This window comes from Heptranchias perlo, chromosome 4 (genome assembly GCF_035084215.1).
Source record: "Heptranchias perlo isolate sHepPer1 chromosome 4, sHepPer1.hap1, whole genome shotgun sequence".
Taxonomy (NCBI): Eukaryota; Metazoa; Chordata; class Chondrichthyes; order Hexanchiformes; family Hexanchidae; genus Heptranchias; species Heptranchias perlo.
The window spans coordinates 57,815,691-57,836,572 of NC_090328.1; the positions used below are offsets into that span (position 1 = coordinate 57,815,691).

Genomic DNA, 20,882 nt, shown 5'->3' on the forward strand with positions numbered 1-20,882 from the left:
TCAGATGTACATCTTCCGGATGAGGGCCGCCGTAGCTGCAGTCATGATCTCCTCAGAGGGCGAACAGCATCACCAGCCTCGCCATCCACCTCTGACACGTGGAGCTCCATAACACAGTGCTGTGACACATCCACCTGTACAGCAGGAGGGAGGGCAACCGCAGAGAGAGATGCGTCGCAGAAGGTACTACCCTCGCTACAGGGTCCACAGACCGAGGATCAGCTTCCTGGACCTCTCTGAGCAGCAGTGCACACGGAGGCTCAGAGTCACTCGACATGTAGTCGTGGACATCTGCAGCCTCCTTCATGCCGAGCTGCTCCCGGCTGGCCCGAGCACCATCTTCTTACCTGTCGCTGTCAAAGTCACCACTGCCCTCAACAACTTCTCCTCCGCATCCTTCCAGGGTGCCACTGGGGACATCGCCGACATCTCTCAGTCGTCTACGCAAAAGAGCCCTGCAAATACACCTATACCCACTCTGCAGTGACACAATGGGTGGCACAGTTGTGGGTCTTCATTGTGATCCTCAGGAATGGGCATTATTGCACAAACCAGACAAGATTCGCAAAGACGTGGCAGTATTAGTGCCAATATAATATGTGATGTGAGTTGATCCTTGTGCATCCCCTTCATGCTCACGACACATTTGCCTTACGCTTCCTACTGCACATATGTGATGCATGCCCTGTGGCTGCAGCACAGGTAGTGGCAGGTTGAGTGAGGCTGACCGTGAAAGAGATGCATCAGAGGGTGAGTATGAGATAGAGCCATGAGATTGTATGAGGATTGGGTTGAGTGGTAGTGGCGGGATGAGTACTGGCAAGGTGAATAAGTGCAGGTAAGATGAGGATGAGGTTTGAGTGAGTATGAGGGGTGATGTGATAGAGTAGTGCTGGCAGTGCAGAAGGAGATGTGGGGTGGGGGCGGTGATGTGGCAGACGGAGTGTAGGGGAATGAGTAAGTGTTCTCACTTTGGCTGACCTACTTAGGTCATTGCAGAGCCTCCTGCACTGTATGCAGGTGGGCGATATGTTGGTGGTGCAGGTGACCTCCTCTGCCACCTCGAGCCAGGCCTTCTTGGTGGCAGAGGCAGGCCGCTTCCTCCCGCCCGCCGGGGGGGGGAAGATCTCTGTCCTCCCCTTTCTCCTCACCCCATCCAATAAGAGCTGGAGTGAGGCATCATTAAACCTGGGAGCAGCCTTCCCCTGGGCTGCTCTATGCTGTAATTTTTCCTATTTCTTGCATCAGTCAGTGGAGGGCTGCCCCTTTAAATAGAGCTCCTCCAGCTGACAGACCTTACTGCACATGCGCAGTCCGCCCGCCGTGCAACTCAGCAGCTGGGAACCCGGAAGAACAGGTAAGTGGATCCAATCAGCCTGCGACTGCGTGCGGGGCATACTGATTTCACCAGGCGCGTTACCCAAGCGCCCAATCTAACCCCCGCCGCGAACCCGCTGCCATGGTAATATCGGGCCCAGTGGCTTTGGTCTTCCCAATGCTTAGCTGGAGGAAGTTACAGCTAGATCCAAGGCTGGATATTGGACAAGCAGTCTGACAGGATAGAGGCAGTGCAGGAATCGAACAAGATGGTGGAGATAGAGTTAGTTGTCATCGACATACATGTTGAAGCTGATACCATGGCTTCAAATGATGTTGCCAAGGGGCAGCCTATAGATGAGGAAAAGGAGGGGGCCAAGATGGATCCTTGGAGGTCTCCAGAGGTAATGATGCGGGGTGAGAAGAGAAGCCATTGCTAGACACATGTTGGCAACAAATGGATAGGTAAGAGTGGAACCAAGCAAAGGCACTGTCATGGAGCTGGACAACAGAGGAGTGGCATTGGAGGAGGATCAGGTGATCAGATGTATCAAAGCCTGCAGAGATCAAGGAATGATGAGGAAGGATAATACCCTAGTCACAGACAACGTTGTAACCAGAGCCATCATGGAGCAGGGATATCCAAATCTTTGAAACTGAGGGCTTGTTACACATGTAAAACCAGTGAGTGGACCATATGTGATTAAGCAATAATAAAAGCACCCATACACAAAAAGTGAGACCCCTCTACATACTACCTGAGGAGCAGGAGAGCATGAGGCAATAGTCCTGAGATGGACCTGCTGCACACTCCATTTTGCCATGTATAGGTATCCAAAAGTTATTTCTACTGAAAGTCAGGAGGGCACCAATTCTGAGACACAGCAGCATCATTTGGGTACCACTCAAACTAGGAACTGCATCTGCATGTCCATTGATCTGCACGAAAGCAGACCTAATACTACCAATCAGATCAGTGAAGGATGAGAGACTGGCAAGGAGAAATGGCTGTTTATAATTTTTGGAAACCAGGAGAGACGGCTCTCTCTACTGTGGAACTCCAGCTCTCTATGGTAGCAGTCTGAGCATCCATGACAGAAGCTAAGGCTGCCCTTAAGGCCAGTGTGGTCAGGGCCACCAATGCAGATTGACCTGAAGCTGCCACACGCTCCAGGGTGAACTGGAGTACTACAAACGTTTCCATCTTGATGCCACAGATGTGGACAGTGGGCTCCAGCTGCCCCATCACCTACCTCAAATTCTGGCAAACTGTCCCCAGTGCCTGCACATGTGTGATGCTTTGTGAGCAGCACTTTCCTTTTAAAAGTAGGACCCACGAGATGAAAGAGACATTTCCTGACCTTCTGGTCAATAAGACCTATCTATTCAACTTCTACCCCCAACTCCTTTAGCAAACTTGTATTCCCCACATCACCATATGTACTCCCCTCTGGCTCATTGACTAATTTCCTTGGATAGATGTCTCCGGGCTGATACTGTGTAGGGTGAGAGTGAATGATAATGCATGTGCTGCAATGCAAGCAGGGCTTGGTAGATCTTTGTCCTTTGCTTCAACCTGCTTTGCGACATCTAGAGGAAGAGGAGGAGATAGGTCAGAATGGAGTTGCTGAATTCATATGTAACTTTCAGTAGAAATAATGAGGGTTCACAATGTAGTCTGCTGACAGATTATGTGTAGTCCAAAAGCATGAGAAGGAAAAGAAACAAAATTTAATAAAGAACCTGCACCTGACATCCACCCTCCACATTTTGACTCTCTCTCTCTCATGTCTGCTCTCCCATGAATTCTGTGGCTTTCTCCTTGTAGGCGGGGCAGAGGCTGAGTGGACCACCATCTGTGGTCAATCAGTCTGCAGTTAGGGCTGTCTTCTTTTAGAAGAATGCCAGAAATCAGAATGTCCTCTGGTTGTCATGAATTACAGTGAATCATAGGTGTCAGCAGGCAGACCACAATGGGGGCAACAGTTACTTGAAACAAGCAATTCCATACTATGTGAGGCTTTTAGTGGGGTCCATTCATGCGTGGCTACAAGTGAAGGAACACTTGTAGGCGGAAGTTGGGGGTTTACAAGGGTCCCATGGAATTTCCTGGTCATTAAAGGTAAGCTCTTAAAGCATCTCAACAGTGAGGTGAAGATGGCTGTAAATGGAAAACATGCTTAGTGCACCACATTCTTGGAAGGTGTGGCTGACTCTTCTTACTTGTAAGTAAGAAGTTCATTACCAAGCATTATGTCTTAAGCATTAAGTACCCATGGAGGTGGTCATGGAGATGGCATTTAATACCTAGCCCACCTCCTTCAACTGGACCAGGGCAGTTCCCTTGGACAGCTTCTTTCCATGCATCCCAAATAGGGTCACTCACTCTCCTCAATCCGAGCTGTGTCAGCAGCACCTCTATTGATGCATCTGAAAATTTGGGGACCCTGCATCTTGCAGCTGAACTGTCAGACATTAAACAATTGGTAATCCCGCTGGCCCTTTAAGTTGCTGCACGTAATTAAATCCTGCAGCAGCTTGCCATTCCATTTCTGCATGACCCCAATTATTCACCAAATTATTCAAATTAAAATGGTCCTGGAATATTTATATCAAGTGGTGTAATTTTGCTGTTGCAGTAATTATATAGAGTTAAATAATTAAGAAATCAAATCCCAGAAGGTGCTTGATGGAAGATCTGTCGATTTGCCGGGGTCACCGCTGGGTCAGTGTGGGTGCATAGTTCAACATTCATGGTCAGTAAAATGGTCATAAATTATGCAACCCAGCTCTTACATAGTTGTTCAAAGCTGTGATTGTGATTTTAACCCTACTGAGTACATGTAGATCTCATATATTTGTAGTTAGGACAATCACATTTTCCAGTCTCCCTGGGACTTTCCCTTACATTGTCATAAGAATATTATATGCGCAGGTAAGAGTTCAACTCATCCATGGCACCCAACCTTCTTGCAGGCATTGTTTAGATTTGTCACTACCGGCAGTTATGGTCAGAGGCTGCAAGTGAAAACACTGTCCTGAAAGAAAGTTGCTGTCTTGGATGGCAAGAGCATTAGGTCATTAATAATAGCATTCTTGCCATTGGAAGCAACACTGTAGCATAAAGGATTCGCACAGTGCAGAATACAAAACAGATACTTACATCAAGCAATTTCTGGGATTTGATTTCATGATTTGTAATTATTTTTACCTCTATATAATTACAGCAACAGCAAAATTATACCATTTGATATAAATATTTGATACTGTAGAATCGGTAACAGAATTGTATAAATGTCCATACAATGGAAAGATTTTGTACCTGAGCAGCAGCTTCATGGTTAAACCTGTCCTACACCATTGGAGTGGGATATCACACACCAGAAAATCAAGTTATGTATTTTACATGTTTTAAACATGGGATATTATTTCCAATTATCACTGTTCTTTAGATGATTAAAGTTTGGTTATATTTTTGCAAACTCCAACATATACTGACATTTGCTGCAAGCAAACCGTCATTCAAACATTCCCTCCAATTACCACTGCTGCCAACTCCCTGCTGCTTTTAATTACTCTACTTACTAAATATAATTACATAGGTGTTGGCCCACTTCTGTCAGTCCAGATGCTTAGTTTAAAGTCAGCTGAAGTGAACGTACTGATAAAGGTAGCAGGGTTGCACCAAGGGAGTGTCAAGGTGTTGATAACAGTGAGCATACACATAGCTCAAGTAGCACAAATCCTGATATTGCTGTAGTGTATGAATGTGAAGGTTTTGCATTAGAATAGGGGACTGAGAGCTAACTAGTAGCACAGGGCACTGGGAGACTGTTTTCATCACCTAGAAATCTCTATCCAAGGTGTGTCACACCTCTGCTGAGGCACATATCGTTGGTGCTCCAATGTACTGCGCCACTGTACTGTCCTCTATATAGGTAAAGATTTTTAAACCAAGCTTTATTCCACTCCAAGCAACTGGAGGTGTTGGGATATAAAGTGCACCCTCATTTGTTTGCTTGATAATGCTGTGGAGTCCAGGGTCTTTAGAAAGTTGCAACGTGTCTCTTGTCAAAGGCTTTAAGTATACACATTCTATAACATCTTGGACAGTCAGACACCAGTAAAAGCTGGGTGTTTGTTCATTTTTAAGACCTGGCATATTTCCAAAAATGTCAGTGAAGTAGTTAGGGCATTCCCTTAATGATTATTGGGTTTCAGCTCTTAATATTTAATCAAGAGACACTCTCAGGTTAAGGAAAGACAAAATGAAACTCTAGCACCGTGGTCACTATTATACTTGAAGAGACTGATAATGCAACCTGGCATCTACTCCCAATATCTTATTATTGCACATGATGCAGATGCAAATAGCCAACCGCTCTGAAATTCAACCATTGTTCTGAAAATGGAGAAGTTTCTGGAGCTTTTGGACAGTTAATCTAAATACCTCTTGTCCTTTCTAGAGACCCCCTGGACTGCTGATTACACCTACCTCAACAGGAGTCAATCTAGACCAACTGCACTTTAGTGAAGAATTTGCTGTTAGGACATCAGATTTTCAAAAGACTCTTCAAATGTGAAATACCTACACTTTGAAAAGTGATTAAGTTTTAATCTTTCGCGTTACGGATTATTTTCAGTTAAGATACTGTGAAATGTGCACCAGGATACCGCACATTTACCAGGGATGCACTAGGTTTACTATGGATCCTGGTTGTCAACCATAGTAAATCCAGCCAGTTTAATTTGGGGCTGCTGTTGGCTACATGAGGCCCATGCTTCAGGAATCAGTGGTGTCAGCACAAATCTCGTATAATACCTCCATCAGATCACCTCTAAGTCTATGCTGCTTTAAAGTAAATAGAGCCAGCTCTTTAAGCCTGAGTAACTAAGATTCCTGAAGTTAGGAATCATTCTTGTGGCTCTCCTCTGAACCTTTTCCAAGGCTACTATATCACCCGCCATGTGACGGGAACAAAATTGGATGCAATACCTTAGATGCAGTCTAACCAAGGACCTGTACAAGGACAGAATGGTGTCCTTTGACTTATATTGAATGGTTCTATTAATACAACCCAATAGCCTGTTTGTTTTGGCTACGGCTTTTCTGCATTGATCACGAACCTTGAGTGATTTGTGCACAATAACATTTGGATCCTTTTCTCTCTCGACCAATTTCAGTATTGTTCCCTGTAAATGGCAAGTACATTCTGCGTTGGTCCTGCCTACATGCATCACATTGCATTTGTCTAGGTTAAATGCCATTTGGGCCCATTCCCCCAGCTCATCTAAATCCTTTTGCAGAAGATTGTATTCCTCTATAGTCTTAACACTTGCACATATTGGTATTGAATGATCTGCAAGCTTGCTGACCATACCCAAGACCACTGTCCAGGTCATTCATGAAAATAGTGAACAGTAATGGCCCCAACACCAATCCCAGTGGGACACCAGTAGTAACCTGCCTCCAGGCAGATCCACATCCATTGACTACAACTTTCTGCCTGTGGGATTGGAGGCAATTCTTAATCCATTGTATCAAGAAGTATCCTCACATATTCTTGGGGGTCTTTAATCCTTGGCAGTTGCCTACCTGCACCTAAGTTTTCTGGGCATAGGTAAGTCAGATGTATCCCCAGGGGAAAAAAGTATGGACTCCATATCAAGCTAACGGAAATCTTACTTAAGTAGATTTCTCAGTAGTTAAAGCATGGTACTGGGCTTCCACATGTTAAGACACCTGGCTGACCCAAAAAAAATTGTCCACATCTACAGTATAGCTTACATATTGTACACCATCAAATACAACTGTGCACAGTCACTTGGAAGGGATTACAGAATTTTTCCAAAAAGGCTGTGGAAGTATCAGCAAATAGAAGAGGGTAATTACATGGAAAAAAGATGAGAGCTGTCCACGGCAACAATGTATATAAAGGGATGGACTAGTATGTTATTTAAGTAAGCAAACAAAGCAGCATTGAAATACATCATAGAATGGATGAATAATTATTCTAGGGACACGCCATGTAAATGATTTAAAACCACACAATAAACAGATAAAACTCTGTACTTCACACTCCCAAGGAATGAAAACCAAACTAGAAATATTCAAATGACAATTGCATGCAGTAAAATCACCTTCTCTGGTAAAATGACAATCTTAATATCCCAAACCATGCACAAAGTCAGAACCTGGATCAATTAACGTGAATTCCTTTTGTATTTTTAGATAAATTGGAAATGCTTACAAATGATTCATTAACAGATTCCAATCATGATTACAAAAAACAATTTCTAAAAGGTTAATTCACCATCACCTATCAAAAGATCACTATAAGAATAATTTCAGCCTAAAATTCCCAGCTATGTATCACACACAACTTACAAACTGACTGATACCTCACCAATTAGATCTTGTAAAGGGTTAGGAGGAGAATGGTATTTCATCCAAAAGAATGCATTTGCAGATGTTACAAAAGAGGACCATCATTCAACTGGCCCACTTTCTCAATTTCAGTGTTTTAAATGTTTTCATAACAAGTTTTTTTTTTAAAACTAATTCTATTTTTAAAATATCTACAGCCAGTAAAAATGCAAGGGTGGGACTGCTTTAAAAAGCAAATATAAATATAAATGATAAGCAAAAACGAGACAGCTTGCCAGATACATTCCATGTGATCTCCTGATACTAGGGCATACCCTAATGAAATAAAATCAGCTAGCAGCCACAGAGAAGCATTGACAAAAAAAGGATTATTCCTGTGAAGTACTGTTCTACTTATACACACAGAAAAGGATGAGTACTTTAAGCCAAGAAGTAACTTTCATCTTAAATAATCAATATTTGTCCATCAACTTTCTGCAAATACTGTAACCCAAAAGCAAGTTGATATTATTAATAAAACAAGAATCACAGAAAGCCTGGCCTTGATCTGTTTGTGTGTAATTGAGAAGCGATAAGAAGATTAGTGGCAGCAAATCACTAAGGCTACTGAATTCAGAGCAAGCTATTTTAAGACCACAAAGAAAAACAAACTGATAATCTTATTCTACAGAAATTCTACATAAAAGTGGCCCTTAACTAGAGGGTCAAACTTTGACTTCAATGTCTAAGCTTTCTGATTCTCAAAATGAAAAAACACTCAAACAGTGCCACACAAACTACCCCAAAATGTTGAACTCTTTCATCTGCAATTTAAAAAAATATTTTAACCAATGAAATTCAGCAAGTTGGAAGAAAAGAGGACGATCCTATCAGAAAGCTAGCATCTACGGTCACGATCAATGTAGAGTCTAGACCATTTCAAAATTCAAATTATTATTGCTACAATAAAACAATGAAAATTCAGTACCTCTGAATCAGCATCTGAGCCAATGACACAGACCTCAGTCTCCTCCTTGGCCCAATTCAGAGGCATGTAAAGGTATAGCATTCTGCAATGATAGGCAGACTTTCACATTTATTCACTCTGCTTCCCAGTGTTTTCACCTTACCTGTTTGCCACTAGTGACCCCTTTGACTTGTGAATAATAAAAGCAGAAAACATTTTCAAAAATATATGCATACAGTGAAACCTGTAAATTAAGGACACCTAAGGGACTTGCATTAGGTGTCCTTTATTTGCAGGTGTCCTTATTTTCAAAATTGTCATTGTATGTACAGTAAACTGGATGAGCCAAATATCCTGGGATTGGCTGTATTTCCTGCAGCATTCCTTCTTTTTTTGCCCCCACTTGGGATCATGCCTAATTCTGCAGCCCCGCCAGCAGGAGGTGATTTTAGTTCATTTTCTATCCGTTGGGTTTTCCAGTTCATTACCATCCCGGGGTCCTTTTCCATTGAGGGAGGGATGTTCTGGTCCTGGGATCTGCTACGTTGGCAGCATATACAGGGTGAGGTGACTGCTGAAGGGCCAGAGTGCCTGGGAGATCCCAGTCAAATTGGGGGGTATTAATGTTGCCCTGCAGATCCCTGTCTGGGACCCTCTCCCTCCGTGTGCTGCAGCTGCTAATGTTTGAAGTATTGTTAACAACTCATCAGTAGCTGACGTACTGGTGAAGTAGGGTTACCAACTCTGGTTGGAGGCGTTCCTGGAGGTTTGATCACGTGACGCCGGACCACGTGACAGCTATAATTATTATTGGTTTTACCTTACAAAGGTTGGGTCCCTTGTAGTTGAGAATCTTTATTTGTGGTTTCACACCAGCAGTTGTTGTACAAGAAGTTCCAAGAATCAGAAGGCCACCCAAGAGCAGGGGATGAGGGGAAACCATTTTCTACATCTCTCCCTCCCTCAGCCCCCATTCCCCAGTGCCCCTCTTCCCCGATCCCACATTCCCGTTTCCCTCTTTAGCCCCCCCCCCACCGTCTCCCCCCTCCCCGAGCCCCTATTCTCCAGTCTCCCTCTTCCCACCCCCCGAGCCCCCATTTCCCAGTCTCCCTCTTCCCCCAGAGTCCCGTCTCCTTCATCCCCCCCAACCGAGTCCCCAGTCTCCCTCTCCCCCCCCCACCTCCGAGTCCCCAGTCTCCATCTCTCCCCCGAGCCCTCAGTCTCCACCCCCATCTCTCCCCCAAGTCCTCAGTCCCCAGTTTCCCTCCAAGTCTTGTGGCCCCCCTCCCCCTGCCCCGTTAATTCAGGGCCTCCGATCGCGGCTCACTGCAGGTGATGGCACCAAGCAGTAGCTGGGGATGAGCGAGTGGAAAAGGCAGGAAATTATTTGGTTTAAAATTAATGCGGTTTAATCTGGTTCTGACCACCATTCCAGGCTAACACTTAATCATTATTTACAGTATGTGTGGAATTGAAGTTCTTTACCCAGCATCCTTAGCGGCACAGAAACCACTCTATCCTTGAGACAGAGCCATACAAGCATTCAATTCCAGAGATAGAGTGGTTTCTCTGCTGCTATGGATGCTGGATAAAGAGATCTCCATTCCACAAAAACCATTTCTTTCACCCGTTGCCGCCTCGCACTTACCTGCGTGTCCCGTGTTTTAAGTTGCAAATGGACTTGGTGTATTGTGTGCTGTGCATAGTTCACAATTTGCGAGTGTCCGTGGTTTCAAGGTGCAGCTTGTATCTATTACAATGCAAGTTATTTGGGACTGTCAAAAAGTGTCCATTTTTTGTAGGTGTCTGTTTTTTGCGGGGTGTCCGTTTGCACAAGTTTCGCTGTACATTCACAAGTGAATAGGCAGGCAAACAAAACTCTGATTTTTGTTTTACCAGAGGGAAATACTAGTCAGAAGGACAAACAGATAACAGGTGCAATATGAGTAAATGTAGCTTTTTGGCAACTCTGGTTTTAGTAGAGTTGCTCAGCAATATAAATCACAGAAATTCCACTGAAACAACTTCAAATGGTGAGGGTGGCTTATGGACTCAGAACTCAGCATAAATATGACATGATGTATAACAACTGATGTCAAATTTGTATGGGTTATTGCTGCATGGCAGCAAATAAAACCTGTAAAAGGACAATTCAATCCAAAAATTCTGTCGGTATTAAATAAGTTGCACGACTCTAAAGAACTTTTTCTTCCATGGTAACAAGGGGTTTAGCATTTGCTCGAGCCCCATGGGGATGTTATATCCCCAGTTACCAGAATTATAGTAAAGTACGATATACGATGGAAATGTTGCCAGTAATTGTTGATTGTCTTATTAAACGCTACGCTCACAAAGCTTCTTGTGCCCGAGCAGATGGAGACGAAAGGTTACCAAGGTAGGTACACTTGATCTATATTTAGCCCATCAGTCCCTTTGAGCTGTATTTTGTTTTGTTTAAAAAAAACCTTATAGTTTGTGTTAATGTTATGATGGATTTGTTGCCAAATACTAAAACAAAAAAGCAAATCACCAGTTTTTAATATAACTTGCTTTGATATACAACAGCCTTACAATACCTACTCCCTAGAATCAATTAATTTCTATTTTGTCTAAATGGTGAACAAGAAATTTAAAAAATGCATGAAGCTTTTTGGGACCAACCATCTTTTGTCTGCAGCAATTACGGAGTTTCAGAACTGAAAATTCTTTGACATGGGTTTAACAACAAAGAAAATGTGCACAAAAAACATTTGATTCTTAAAAGCTTCTGCTGTGTACTTTTGCACAAGTGACAACTCAAGTGGCAAACTGGATCATCAGACATAACTAATTACACACACTCAAAGTTTCTTTATTACAGTAAAATGGAAGCATCACTTCATGTTTATTACTGTGAATAATTCTTCGAAGGCCACCTGGTATGCTCACCAGATGCAGCAATACCTTTTACTTCCCACCCTTGAAAGAACTGTGTTTGACAATACATTCACAAAGCGGATCAAAAACCATGGTCATTATCAGCATTAATCATTCTTCACTGAATTCTCCCTCCAATGAAGAACTAAATGAGAATGTTCCCCTATGTCACCATACCATAGAACCCCCAGCACTGTCCATAAAATCAAGTCAGCATATTGATGGTGTGCATTGTGTGTGAGAAAGTGAGTGGAGCAAGTGTGGCTGCAGGGGTGGGGGGGGGGGGGGGAGGGGGAAGAGAGAAATAAGTATAATGCTATGCAGGCAACATTTGCTGTTCTTGGGCTGCTGCCTTGCTCCTCAGTGTCTTCCAAACTATCGAAAGAAGTTAGCTCTCAGGCTACAAACTCAACTGCACCAAAACAAAAAGTACAGCACTCATCCACAAGATTCCACAACAAATGCACAAAGTCAAAAACAAGTTTCAAGTACCTACACATAATAAAATCCATACTTGCCATGTTATCACAAAGTTACAAACATTGGGTTGGAGTTTCCAATGGATTACAGTCTACTACTGTTAACTGAGTCATTTTTTTGATGAAAAAATGTGATTGTGCAGTATTTCAAATTAAGCAATTTTAATGAATGCATAGAGCAGGCATTTTGCACACTATTTCAATTTATGCTAAAAGATCACTATAGGAAATACACTTGCAAAGTAGAAAATATATTTTATCCCAAATTTGAACAGATAATTGCAATTAAAAGTAGATTGTAGAAGAGTTTAAACAGCATCACAGGTTGATCTTTTACTTGGATAAGAAATGAAGAACAATGGTGCCTGGTATTTAACGAATAGTGCCCAATACTTAACTATTGGTAACTAAACAGCTTAAAATTGTTCAAATCTAAATAGTCAGGGCATTAACAAGGTTTTAACAAACTACCTTTTCATAACAGAGTGACAGAATTCCAATTAAACTGTTTTTCAAAACACCACATAGTTGACTTGGGCAAACTATACAGACGTTATTTAATTCCCAGTTGCATGAGCTTAGGCATTTTTATTAAGGTGCAACAAAAACAAGATGACCAGCCACAACCCATGTCAACCTTTAAAATGTCAGCAGCAAGATTGTGTTATATTTTCTTTTGTTGCCCGTAATTAGATGTTATGCAGGGAATTTCCAAATCAAATAACAACAAAAGAAAACATTAAAAATCTGCCTGCAATGCAACAACAGCAACATGCATTTATATAGCACATATAACATGGTAAAACATCCCAAAACGCTTCACAGGAGCGTTATCAAACAAAATTTGACACCTAAGAAGATATTAGGACAGATATTAGGAAAGGCTTGGTCAAAGAGGTAGGTTTTAAGGAGTGTCTTAAAGGAGGAGAGGTGGAGAGATTTAGGGACGGAATTTCAAAGCCTAGGGCCTAGTCAGCTGAAGGCACGACCGCCAATGATGGAGCGATTAAAATTGGGGATGCGCAAGAGACAAGAATTGGAGGAGCACAGAGATATTGGAGAGTTGTAGGGCTGGAGGAGGTTACAGAGATAGGGAGGGGCAAGGCCATGAAGGGATTTGAAAACAAGAATGAGAATATTAAAATTGAGGCGTTTCTGGACTGGAAGCCAATGTAGGTCAACAAGCCAACATCTCCATATTATAGCCAAATAAAAGGGCCCTCTCAGAAACAAAAAATATTTGTTTTCCTCAGAAGGACTGTAGTTTCTTGCTTGTTTTTTCTATCATCTCTGCTATGAAGATAAGTTTCATGAGTTAAAGCTCGGAGAATTGTATTCCATAATCAGAACCGTTCTAAAGTAGAGTCGTAAAAACTTTTAAAATTCAACAACTCAAAGATTTATTCATGTCATAGATCTCATTTTCTTCTCTTTTCTTACTTACCATGCTTTTCCTGATATATTCTATGGCTTTCTTTGTGTTCATTCCTGACCAGTCATTAAGCATGTAGCAGATACAGGTGGCACAGTACACAAACCTCATGTCATTTTCACTTCCTTCTGGCACTGCATAGAAACTGCAAGACAGAGAAAGAAACGAAGGAAAACAAAAATACTCCTGCAACACTTTAATGGAATGTTTTAATTACTAAATTCCAATTGTCTCAAGTTTCAAAAGACAGTTGAGATACTGGGTGGGATAAAAATTGATAAAGAGAAGATACCAGCAAGACTAGCTGTACTTAAAGTAGATAAGTCACCCAGCCCGGATGGGATGCATCCTAGGTTGCTGAGGGAAGGGTGGAAATTGCGGAGGTATGGGCCATGATCTTCCAAACATCCTTAGATGGGGGGTGGTGCCAGAGGACTGGAGAATTGCAAATGTTACACCATTGCTCAAAAAAGGGGTGTAAGGATAAACCCAGCAACTACAGGCCAGTCAGTTTAACCTCGATGGTGGGGATACTTTTAGAAACGATAATCCGGGTCAGAATTAGCAGTCACTTGGACAAGTGTGGATTGATTAGAGAAAGCCAGTACTGATTTATTAAAGGCAAATCATGTTTAACTAACTTGATAGAGTTTTTTGATGAAGTAACAGAGAGGGTCAATGAAGGCAATGCAGTTGATGTGGTGTATATGGACTTTTAAAAGGCGTTTGATAAAGTGCTACATAATAGGCTTGTCATCAAGATTGAAGCCTATGGAATAAAAGGGCAGTAGCAGCATGGATACAGAATTGGCTAAGTAACAGGAAACAGAGAGTAGTGGTAAACGGTTGTTTCTCGGACTGGAGGGAGGTGTACAGTGGTGTTCCCCAGGGATCGGTACTAGGACCACTGGTTTTCTTGATATATATTAATGACTTGGATGTTCAGGGCACAATTTCCAAATTTGTAGATGACACAAAACTTGGAAGTGTAGTGAACAGTTAGGAGGATAGTGACAGACTTCAAGAGGATATAGACAGGCTGGTGGAATGGGTGGACACGTGGCAGATGAAATTTAAAGCAGAAAAATGCAAAGTGATACATTTCGGTAGGAAGAATGAGGAGAGGCAATACAAACTAAAGAGCAGAATTCTAAAAGGGGTACAGGAACAGAGAGAGCTGGGGGTATATGTACATAAATCATTGAAGGTGATAGGGCAGGTTGAGAAAATGGTTAAAAAAGCATACGGGATCCTAGGCTTTATAAATAGAGGCATGGAGTACAAAAGCAGGGAAGTAATGATGAATCTTTATAAAACATTGGTTTGGCAACAGCTGGAGTATTGTGTCCAGTTCTGGGCACCGAACTTTAGGAAAGATGTGAAGGCCTTAGAGAGGGTGCAGAAGAGATTTACTAGAAATGATTCCAGGGATGAGGGACTTTAGTTACGTGGACAGACTGGAGAAGCTGAGGTTGTTCTCCTTGGAACAGAGAAGATTGAGAGGAGATTTGATAGAGGTATTCAAAATCATGAAGGGTCTAGACAGAGTAGATAGATAGAAACTGTTCCCATTGGCGAATGGGTGAAGAACCAGAGGACATAGATTTAAGGTGATTGGCAAAAGAACCAAATGTGACATGAGGAAAAAACTTTTTCACACAGGGAGTGGTTAGGATCTGGAATGCACTGCCTGAGGGGGTGCTGGAGGCAGATTCAATCATAGCTTTCAAAACTGAACTGGATAAGTACTTGAAAGGAAAAAAATTGCAGGGCTATGGGGATAGGGCAGGGGAGTGGGACTAGCTGGATTGCTCTTGCATAGAGCTGGCATGGACTTGATGGGCCGAATGGCCTTTTTCCATTCTGTAACCTTTCTATGAATTCCAGCTGTATATTGACCATATTAAACATTCATATTCACCAGAATATTTTATTATGGAGGCACAAATAAGTATAAAAGAAATAGGAGCAGGAGTAGGCCATACGACCCCTCGAGTCTGCTCTGCCATTCAATAAGATCATGGCTGACCTTCAGCCTCAACTCCACTTTTCCGCCCGATCCCCATATCCCTTGATTCCCCTAGAGTCCATGAGGATTGGCTATTGGTGGTGCATTGAATTAAATCAAACAGGCCAACTATCTTGACATGATAAATACACTTCGTCTTTCTAACATTCATTTGATTCTTCAGTATGAAATTTAATTTAAAACCACTGAAAATAAGATTTCTGTCCTTTTGTTTCACAAAGGTGTCTGTTGTACAATTCTAAATTGGTTTTGATCAGAAGAAGTTTCAATCTTCTAACCAAATTTAAAAAAATACACTTGCAGAGAGTAGTAAAATACATTTTATCCCAAAAGAAGCAAATCTCAACCCAAACCACTCTTTACCTGGTGCCTCACCATAAATGTGTAAACAATATATTCAATTTTAAAGTGGAACTAGGACGCCCTGATGGCTCAGTGGGTAAATTTACCACATGGTATGATATTGAGTTACAAATAGCATAAAGTCCAGCTTTCAATCTGTTGGTTTCCGTTGGATGCACCAATTTTCTTCAGCACCGATGGGGCTTTTCTTTTGTAGGAGCCACTGTGGAAAAGGAGAGAGGAAATAACAAAATTCCTGCTCCTGATTGGTACCCAGTGATCCCTGCTGGCAAATTTGCATCTATGGCTATTGGGTGTAGTTACTATTAGGGGATAACTGTGATATGCATGGTCCAGCAGCTTTTTGACCATAGCCAACCATTGAGACTCACATAAAGACGGACCATTTGAATAAAGTGTCGGAGACTTGCCACTTCTGAGAAACTGTACCACAGGACGAGTTAGAAAGTTCTAGAGGAAGGGATAATATTTGGGGGGTGGGGGGGGGAAGAGAGAGAGAAAAGAGAGAAAAAAAGACTGGGAGGGAACTAAAAAAGAGTGGCCGAGAGGATTAGAACACTATCCACAATCAGGGGTCAGGAGTTAAATCACTTCAGTTTGACAAGAATGAAAATATTGTCTTTCTCAATGACATAAGGTCTCAAATGAACAAAGCTAGGGATCTCCGAATGCAGCGAGGATAAATCTACAGAACAAAACTATCTCAACATTTATGTACCACTGCTAAATCAATGTCATGTCAGGCTGAGCCACTTGCTCAAAGTGTGATGAAAAAGATTTTACTGTACCTGCCATCTTCCAATTGAAGAGCTCCAAGCCCTGCCAAACATGCTTCTTTATTCACCCGTTTCAGATCATCTCCGAGGATCACCAGGCTAGCTAGGCCAGTGTACGTCATGGCTATGTGACCACTGTCGTACAAATGATGCATACCATGACCCTAAAATATACCAATAAGCATGTAAAGGACAAAGCAGTGCAAAATGTTTGATCAAAACAGACCAAATCTTTCAGAATAATTACAATGGTCCTTTTTGTGAGGTAGGAGGATTTGAAGACATCAGAGACTGGGAGAGGAACCAGTCACCTGAATTCCCAAGATTAAAAGTCATAGGTTTGAAATCAATGCCTAGTATCTTCTTTCTTACATCTAAATTATTTATGGGGTGTTTATACTAGCAAGAGCCGTTAGTGTGCCCCGTTTTTTGATATAGGACAACAATCACAATGGGATTACTGATGGTTGTGTTACTGCTGGTTTATCGAGCTTCAGTTGATTTACAGGAAATTCTACATTTGTAAGATATAGTCTAGAAATCTCTACATGATCCACTGTAATTTCTTCTCTTACAAACACTGCAGTAATTAAGTTGTAAACATCAGTGCTTTTTTAGTCTTAAAAACAAATTTTAATTTTAGTCTCCTCTAGGTGTAAATAGGGGCCTCAAATTCTTCCCCGCCATCCACATTTCCCTCTTTCCTAGCCTCAACAATGGTGGAATTTCACGGCTGAGTTGCTTGTTCTGTCATCATCATCATCTGAAAACCTGGGGTTTGTTCCCTTGGAATAATGAAGTGGAGAGTCCTTACTTGAGAGTAGACCAATCATTTTCTGATATATCTATTAGTTAAATTAGATTGCTGTAAACATACCCTAAAATGTTTCGAAGGAAGCAGTGCAGCACAACCTACAGCAGTGAAAATGAACAGCATTTACCATTATTTAAACAGTGTAAAATAACTTTTTAACATCAAATGTTATTAAATGCAGATTTCTAGATAAGAAGCTACACCTGTGTAGAAATCATAGCGAAGACTGTGAAAGCGCCACAGGAAAGGAGACCTTCTAGCCCCATATTGCACTGAATTCAACTTAAAATGACTTGTAGGTCTCTAAAAGTAATATTCAAGAAACTTCTACTCTGACCTCTGGAGTAATCACCACTGAATAAAGGACTGGGTTCATATTGAGATGCTTTGCAAATTCCAGCTAACCTTTGATTGACTATGCGGGATTCCCAAATGCGAAGAACCTCTGAATCCACAGCGGTACAGATTGGATTCTGGAAAGCAAAAGAATTTGTTAATTTACACTGAGATAAAGCACAATGGGTTTTATTTTAAACCTTTTAAATGTAAGCATCTCTGAAGTCACTGCTGAACAAGTAGTAGAACATAAAGATTAAGTTTTCAAATGCATCTAACCTTTCGCAACTGAAATTCCATGGCAACGCAAATTTCACACATTCTATAAATTTAAAATGCTGAAAAGACAATATAAAAATGTGTTTTATAAACAAAATCAGAAAAGTTTCCAGACATAAAAAACAATGTTGATTTTTTTCAGTGTACCATACCTCACTTACATTCTTTTCTTTAATATATTAGCAGAATTCTTATGACATGGTTTACAGGTAGTCTACTACAAATTTGGCCTGCCCCTTTTAGAACATTATTCATGTACTCCCTGTGGGAATAAGGCAATTGTAGCAGAGATCAATTAGAGGAGTGTGAATTGCCCTGTAAATTTCAGTCTCCGAGTCAATGACTGGCTTTCCTTCTCTTGTTAAGATTGTTCGTCATCTGTTCCAGTGTGACGGACAAGCATGAGACACAAGATTATTCTTCTAACTCTTCTCTTAAAGGCACTAATTCATGCTAGGTTATAGTTCTTATGTGCTGGCCACCTTCCAATGTCTTCTTCAAGTGGCCATTCTTCATGTGTGAGCAGGTAGCTTTTGAGCATGGGGTGCATCACAATTGAACTGCAGTCTAGTCTCACTTGAAGTCCACAAAAGTCTACTTTCCAGGAGGGACCACTAGTTAGCTAATCCAGGGGGCTGAAATCAACTGAATCAACTGTAGCACTTCTACTACCACCCAACTAACGGTTGTTTCAGTTCCGTTTTTATCAGTCAGCCCTGTGCTCCACACTTATACATTCCAATTTTCTCACAGCTTCTTTCTGTCTACTGCTATTCCTCTATGTATATTATTGCAGCAACAAAATTAAATCAGCTGCTGAGGCTCCGGGAAGCCACATCTTAGAACTCTGCACCAACTATAACATCTGCCTCATTTCGATCACCCTCCACACCTCATTTTAATTTTCATACAACATTGTTTCCTGATAGACAGAGATGGCAGGTAACCTGACAGCTCCCTACCAATAAGGCTCAAAGTATCTGCTATTAGTACACCACCGCAGTTCACTTTTGATTCTCTCTCCACCCCAATAGGGAAGCAATTGGCTTCCGCACACCATTTTCCCTAAGAACAAAGATCAGAAACCACATACCTACATTCTATCTTCAGCTGCAATGCTGAAACACCAATATACAGTCAAGATTTTTGTTAATATAAAACTTTCACACTATTCAACAAAATTTTCATACGGAGACTGTAAGTCACTTAATCTACAGCCCCCGCCACTCAAAATCTGGTTAAGTGTTCTCTCTACATATCTAGAAAACCTCAAATAATTAATATACAAAATACTTTTTTTTGATGCCGATCAAATTTCTGAGGAACCACTGTAGGTGTTACCGAACACTATACCTCAAGTTCCCTCCTGTTTAATGAAGCAAAGCATAAAATTAATTTCCCATCAGATCTTAAACAGATGAATCTCTTTTTGCAAACTAGAACAATCCAAGAGTAGCATATAATCAATATGCACCACAGATCTGAGAAGAATTGGTCCACCTTATCCATGATGCAAGGACATACTGTTCTATCTCAAGAACGCTGTCTAATGGCATGTTGCACGTTGCGAAAGCTATTGTTTGAACATAACAGCCTTCATTTATTAGAACTGTGTGTGAAATGTATTTGGTAATGTTCTATCTGACTTGCTAAATGCACGGCTAGGGGAAAAAAAATCATCAGATAACAGACATTGTAGGTGGCACATTTTTATTGCTTGGATTATTTCCCAATCTTTGAAATTAGTTTTCTGGAATGTGCAACTACATAGAATGTACAGCACAAAAACAGGCCATTCTGCCCAACAGGTCCATGCCAGTATTTATGCTCCACACGAGCCTCCTCCCACCCTTCTTCATCTAACCCCATCAGCATATCCTTCTATTCTTTTCTCTCTCGTGTTTATCTAGCTTCCCCTTAAATGCATCTATGCTAGGCGCCTCAACTACTACTTGAGGTAGGAAGTTCCACATTCTAACCACTCTCTGGGCAAAGAAGTTTCTCTTGAATTCCCTATTGGATTTATTAGTGACTATCTTAAAATCATGGTCCCTAGTTCTGGTCTCCCTTGCAGGTGGAAACATCTTCTCTATCAAACCCTATCATAATCTTAAAGGCCTCCATCAGGTCACCCCTCAGTCTTCTCTTTTCTAGAGAAAAGAGCCCCAGCCTGTTCAATCTTTCCTGATAGGTATAACCTCTCAGTTCTGGTATCATCCTAGTAAATCTTTTTTGCACCTTCTCCAGTGCCTCTATATCCTTTTTATAATATGGAGACCAGAACTGTTCACAGTACTCCAAGTGTGTTCTAACCAAGGTTCCATACAAGTTTAACATAACTTCAATTCTATCCCTCTAGAAATGAACCCCAAGCTTGCTTTGTTTTTTTATGGCCTTATTAACCTGCATCGCTACTTTTAGTGATTTGTGTATCTGTACCCCCAGATCTGTACCCCCTGTATCTGCTCCTCTACCCCATTTAGACTCTTATTTTCCAAGGAGTATGTGGCCTCCTTATTCTTCCTACCAAAATGTACCACCTCACACTTATCAATATTGAAACTGATTTGCCAATTACACGCTGATTCTGCAAGTTTATCAATATCTTCCTGTATTTTATCACAGTCCTCCTCAGTATTAACTCTACCCCCCAATTTGGTTTCGTACTCAAATTTTGAAATTGTACTTCTGATTCCTGAGTCCAAATCGCTTATGTAAATAGTGAACAGTGGTCCCAGCACCAATCCTTGTGGAACACCACTTCCCACCTTTTAATAGTCTGAGTAACTACCTTTAACCCCTATGCT

At 41.5% G+C, this 20,882-nt stretch overlaps 1 protein-coding gene across 1 annotated transcript in view; it reads right to left on the bottom strand.

Moving 5' to 3' along the window:
* The window catches only part of pggt1b (protein geranylgeranyltransferase type I, beta subunit), a 72,983-nt gene that overhangs the window by 15,619 nt on the left and 36,482 nt on the right, over positions 1–20,882 (bottom strand). Inside the window, exons 3-5 of the mRNA XM_067982973.1 lie at positions 17,866–17,933; positions 16,659–16,810; positions 13,491–13,623 (exon numbers count right to left, since the gene is read on the bottom strand). Of these exons, the coding sequence (XP_067839074.1) occupies positions 13,491–13,623; positions 16,659–16,810; positions 17,866–17,933 (353 nt within the window). The remainder of the gene's footprint in view (positions 1–13,490; positions 13,624–16,658; positions 16,811–17,865; positions 17,934–20,882) is intronic.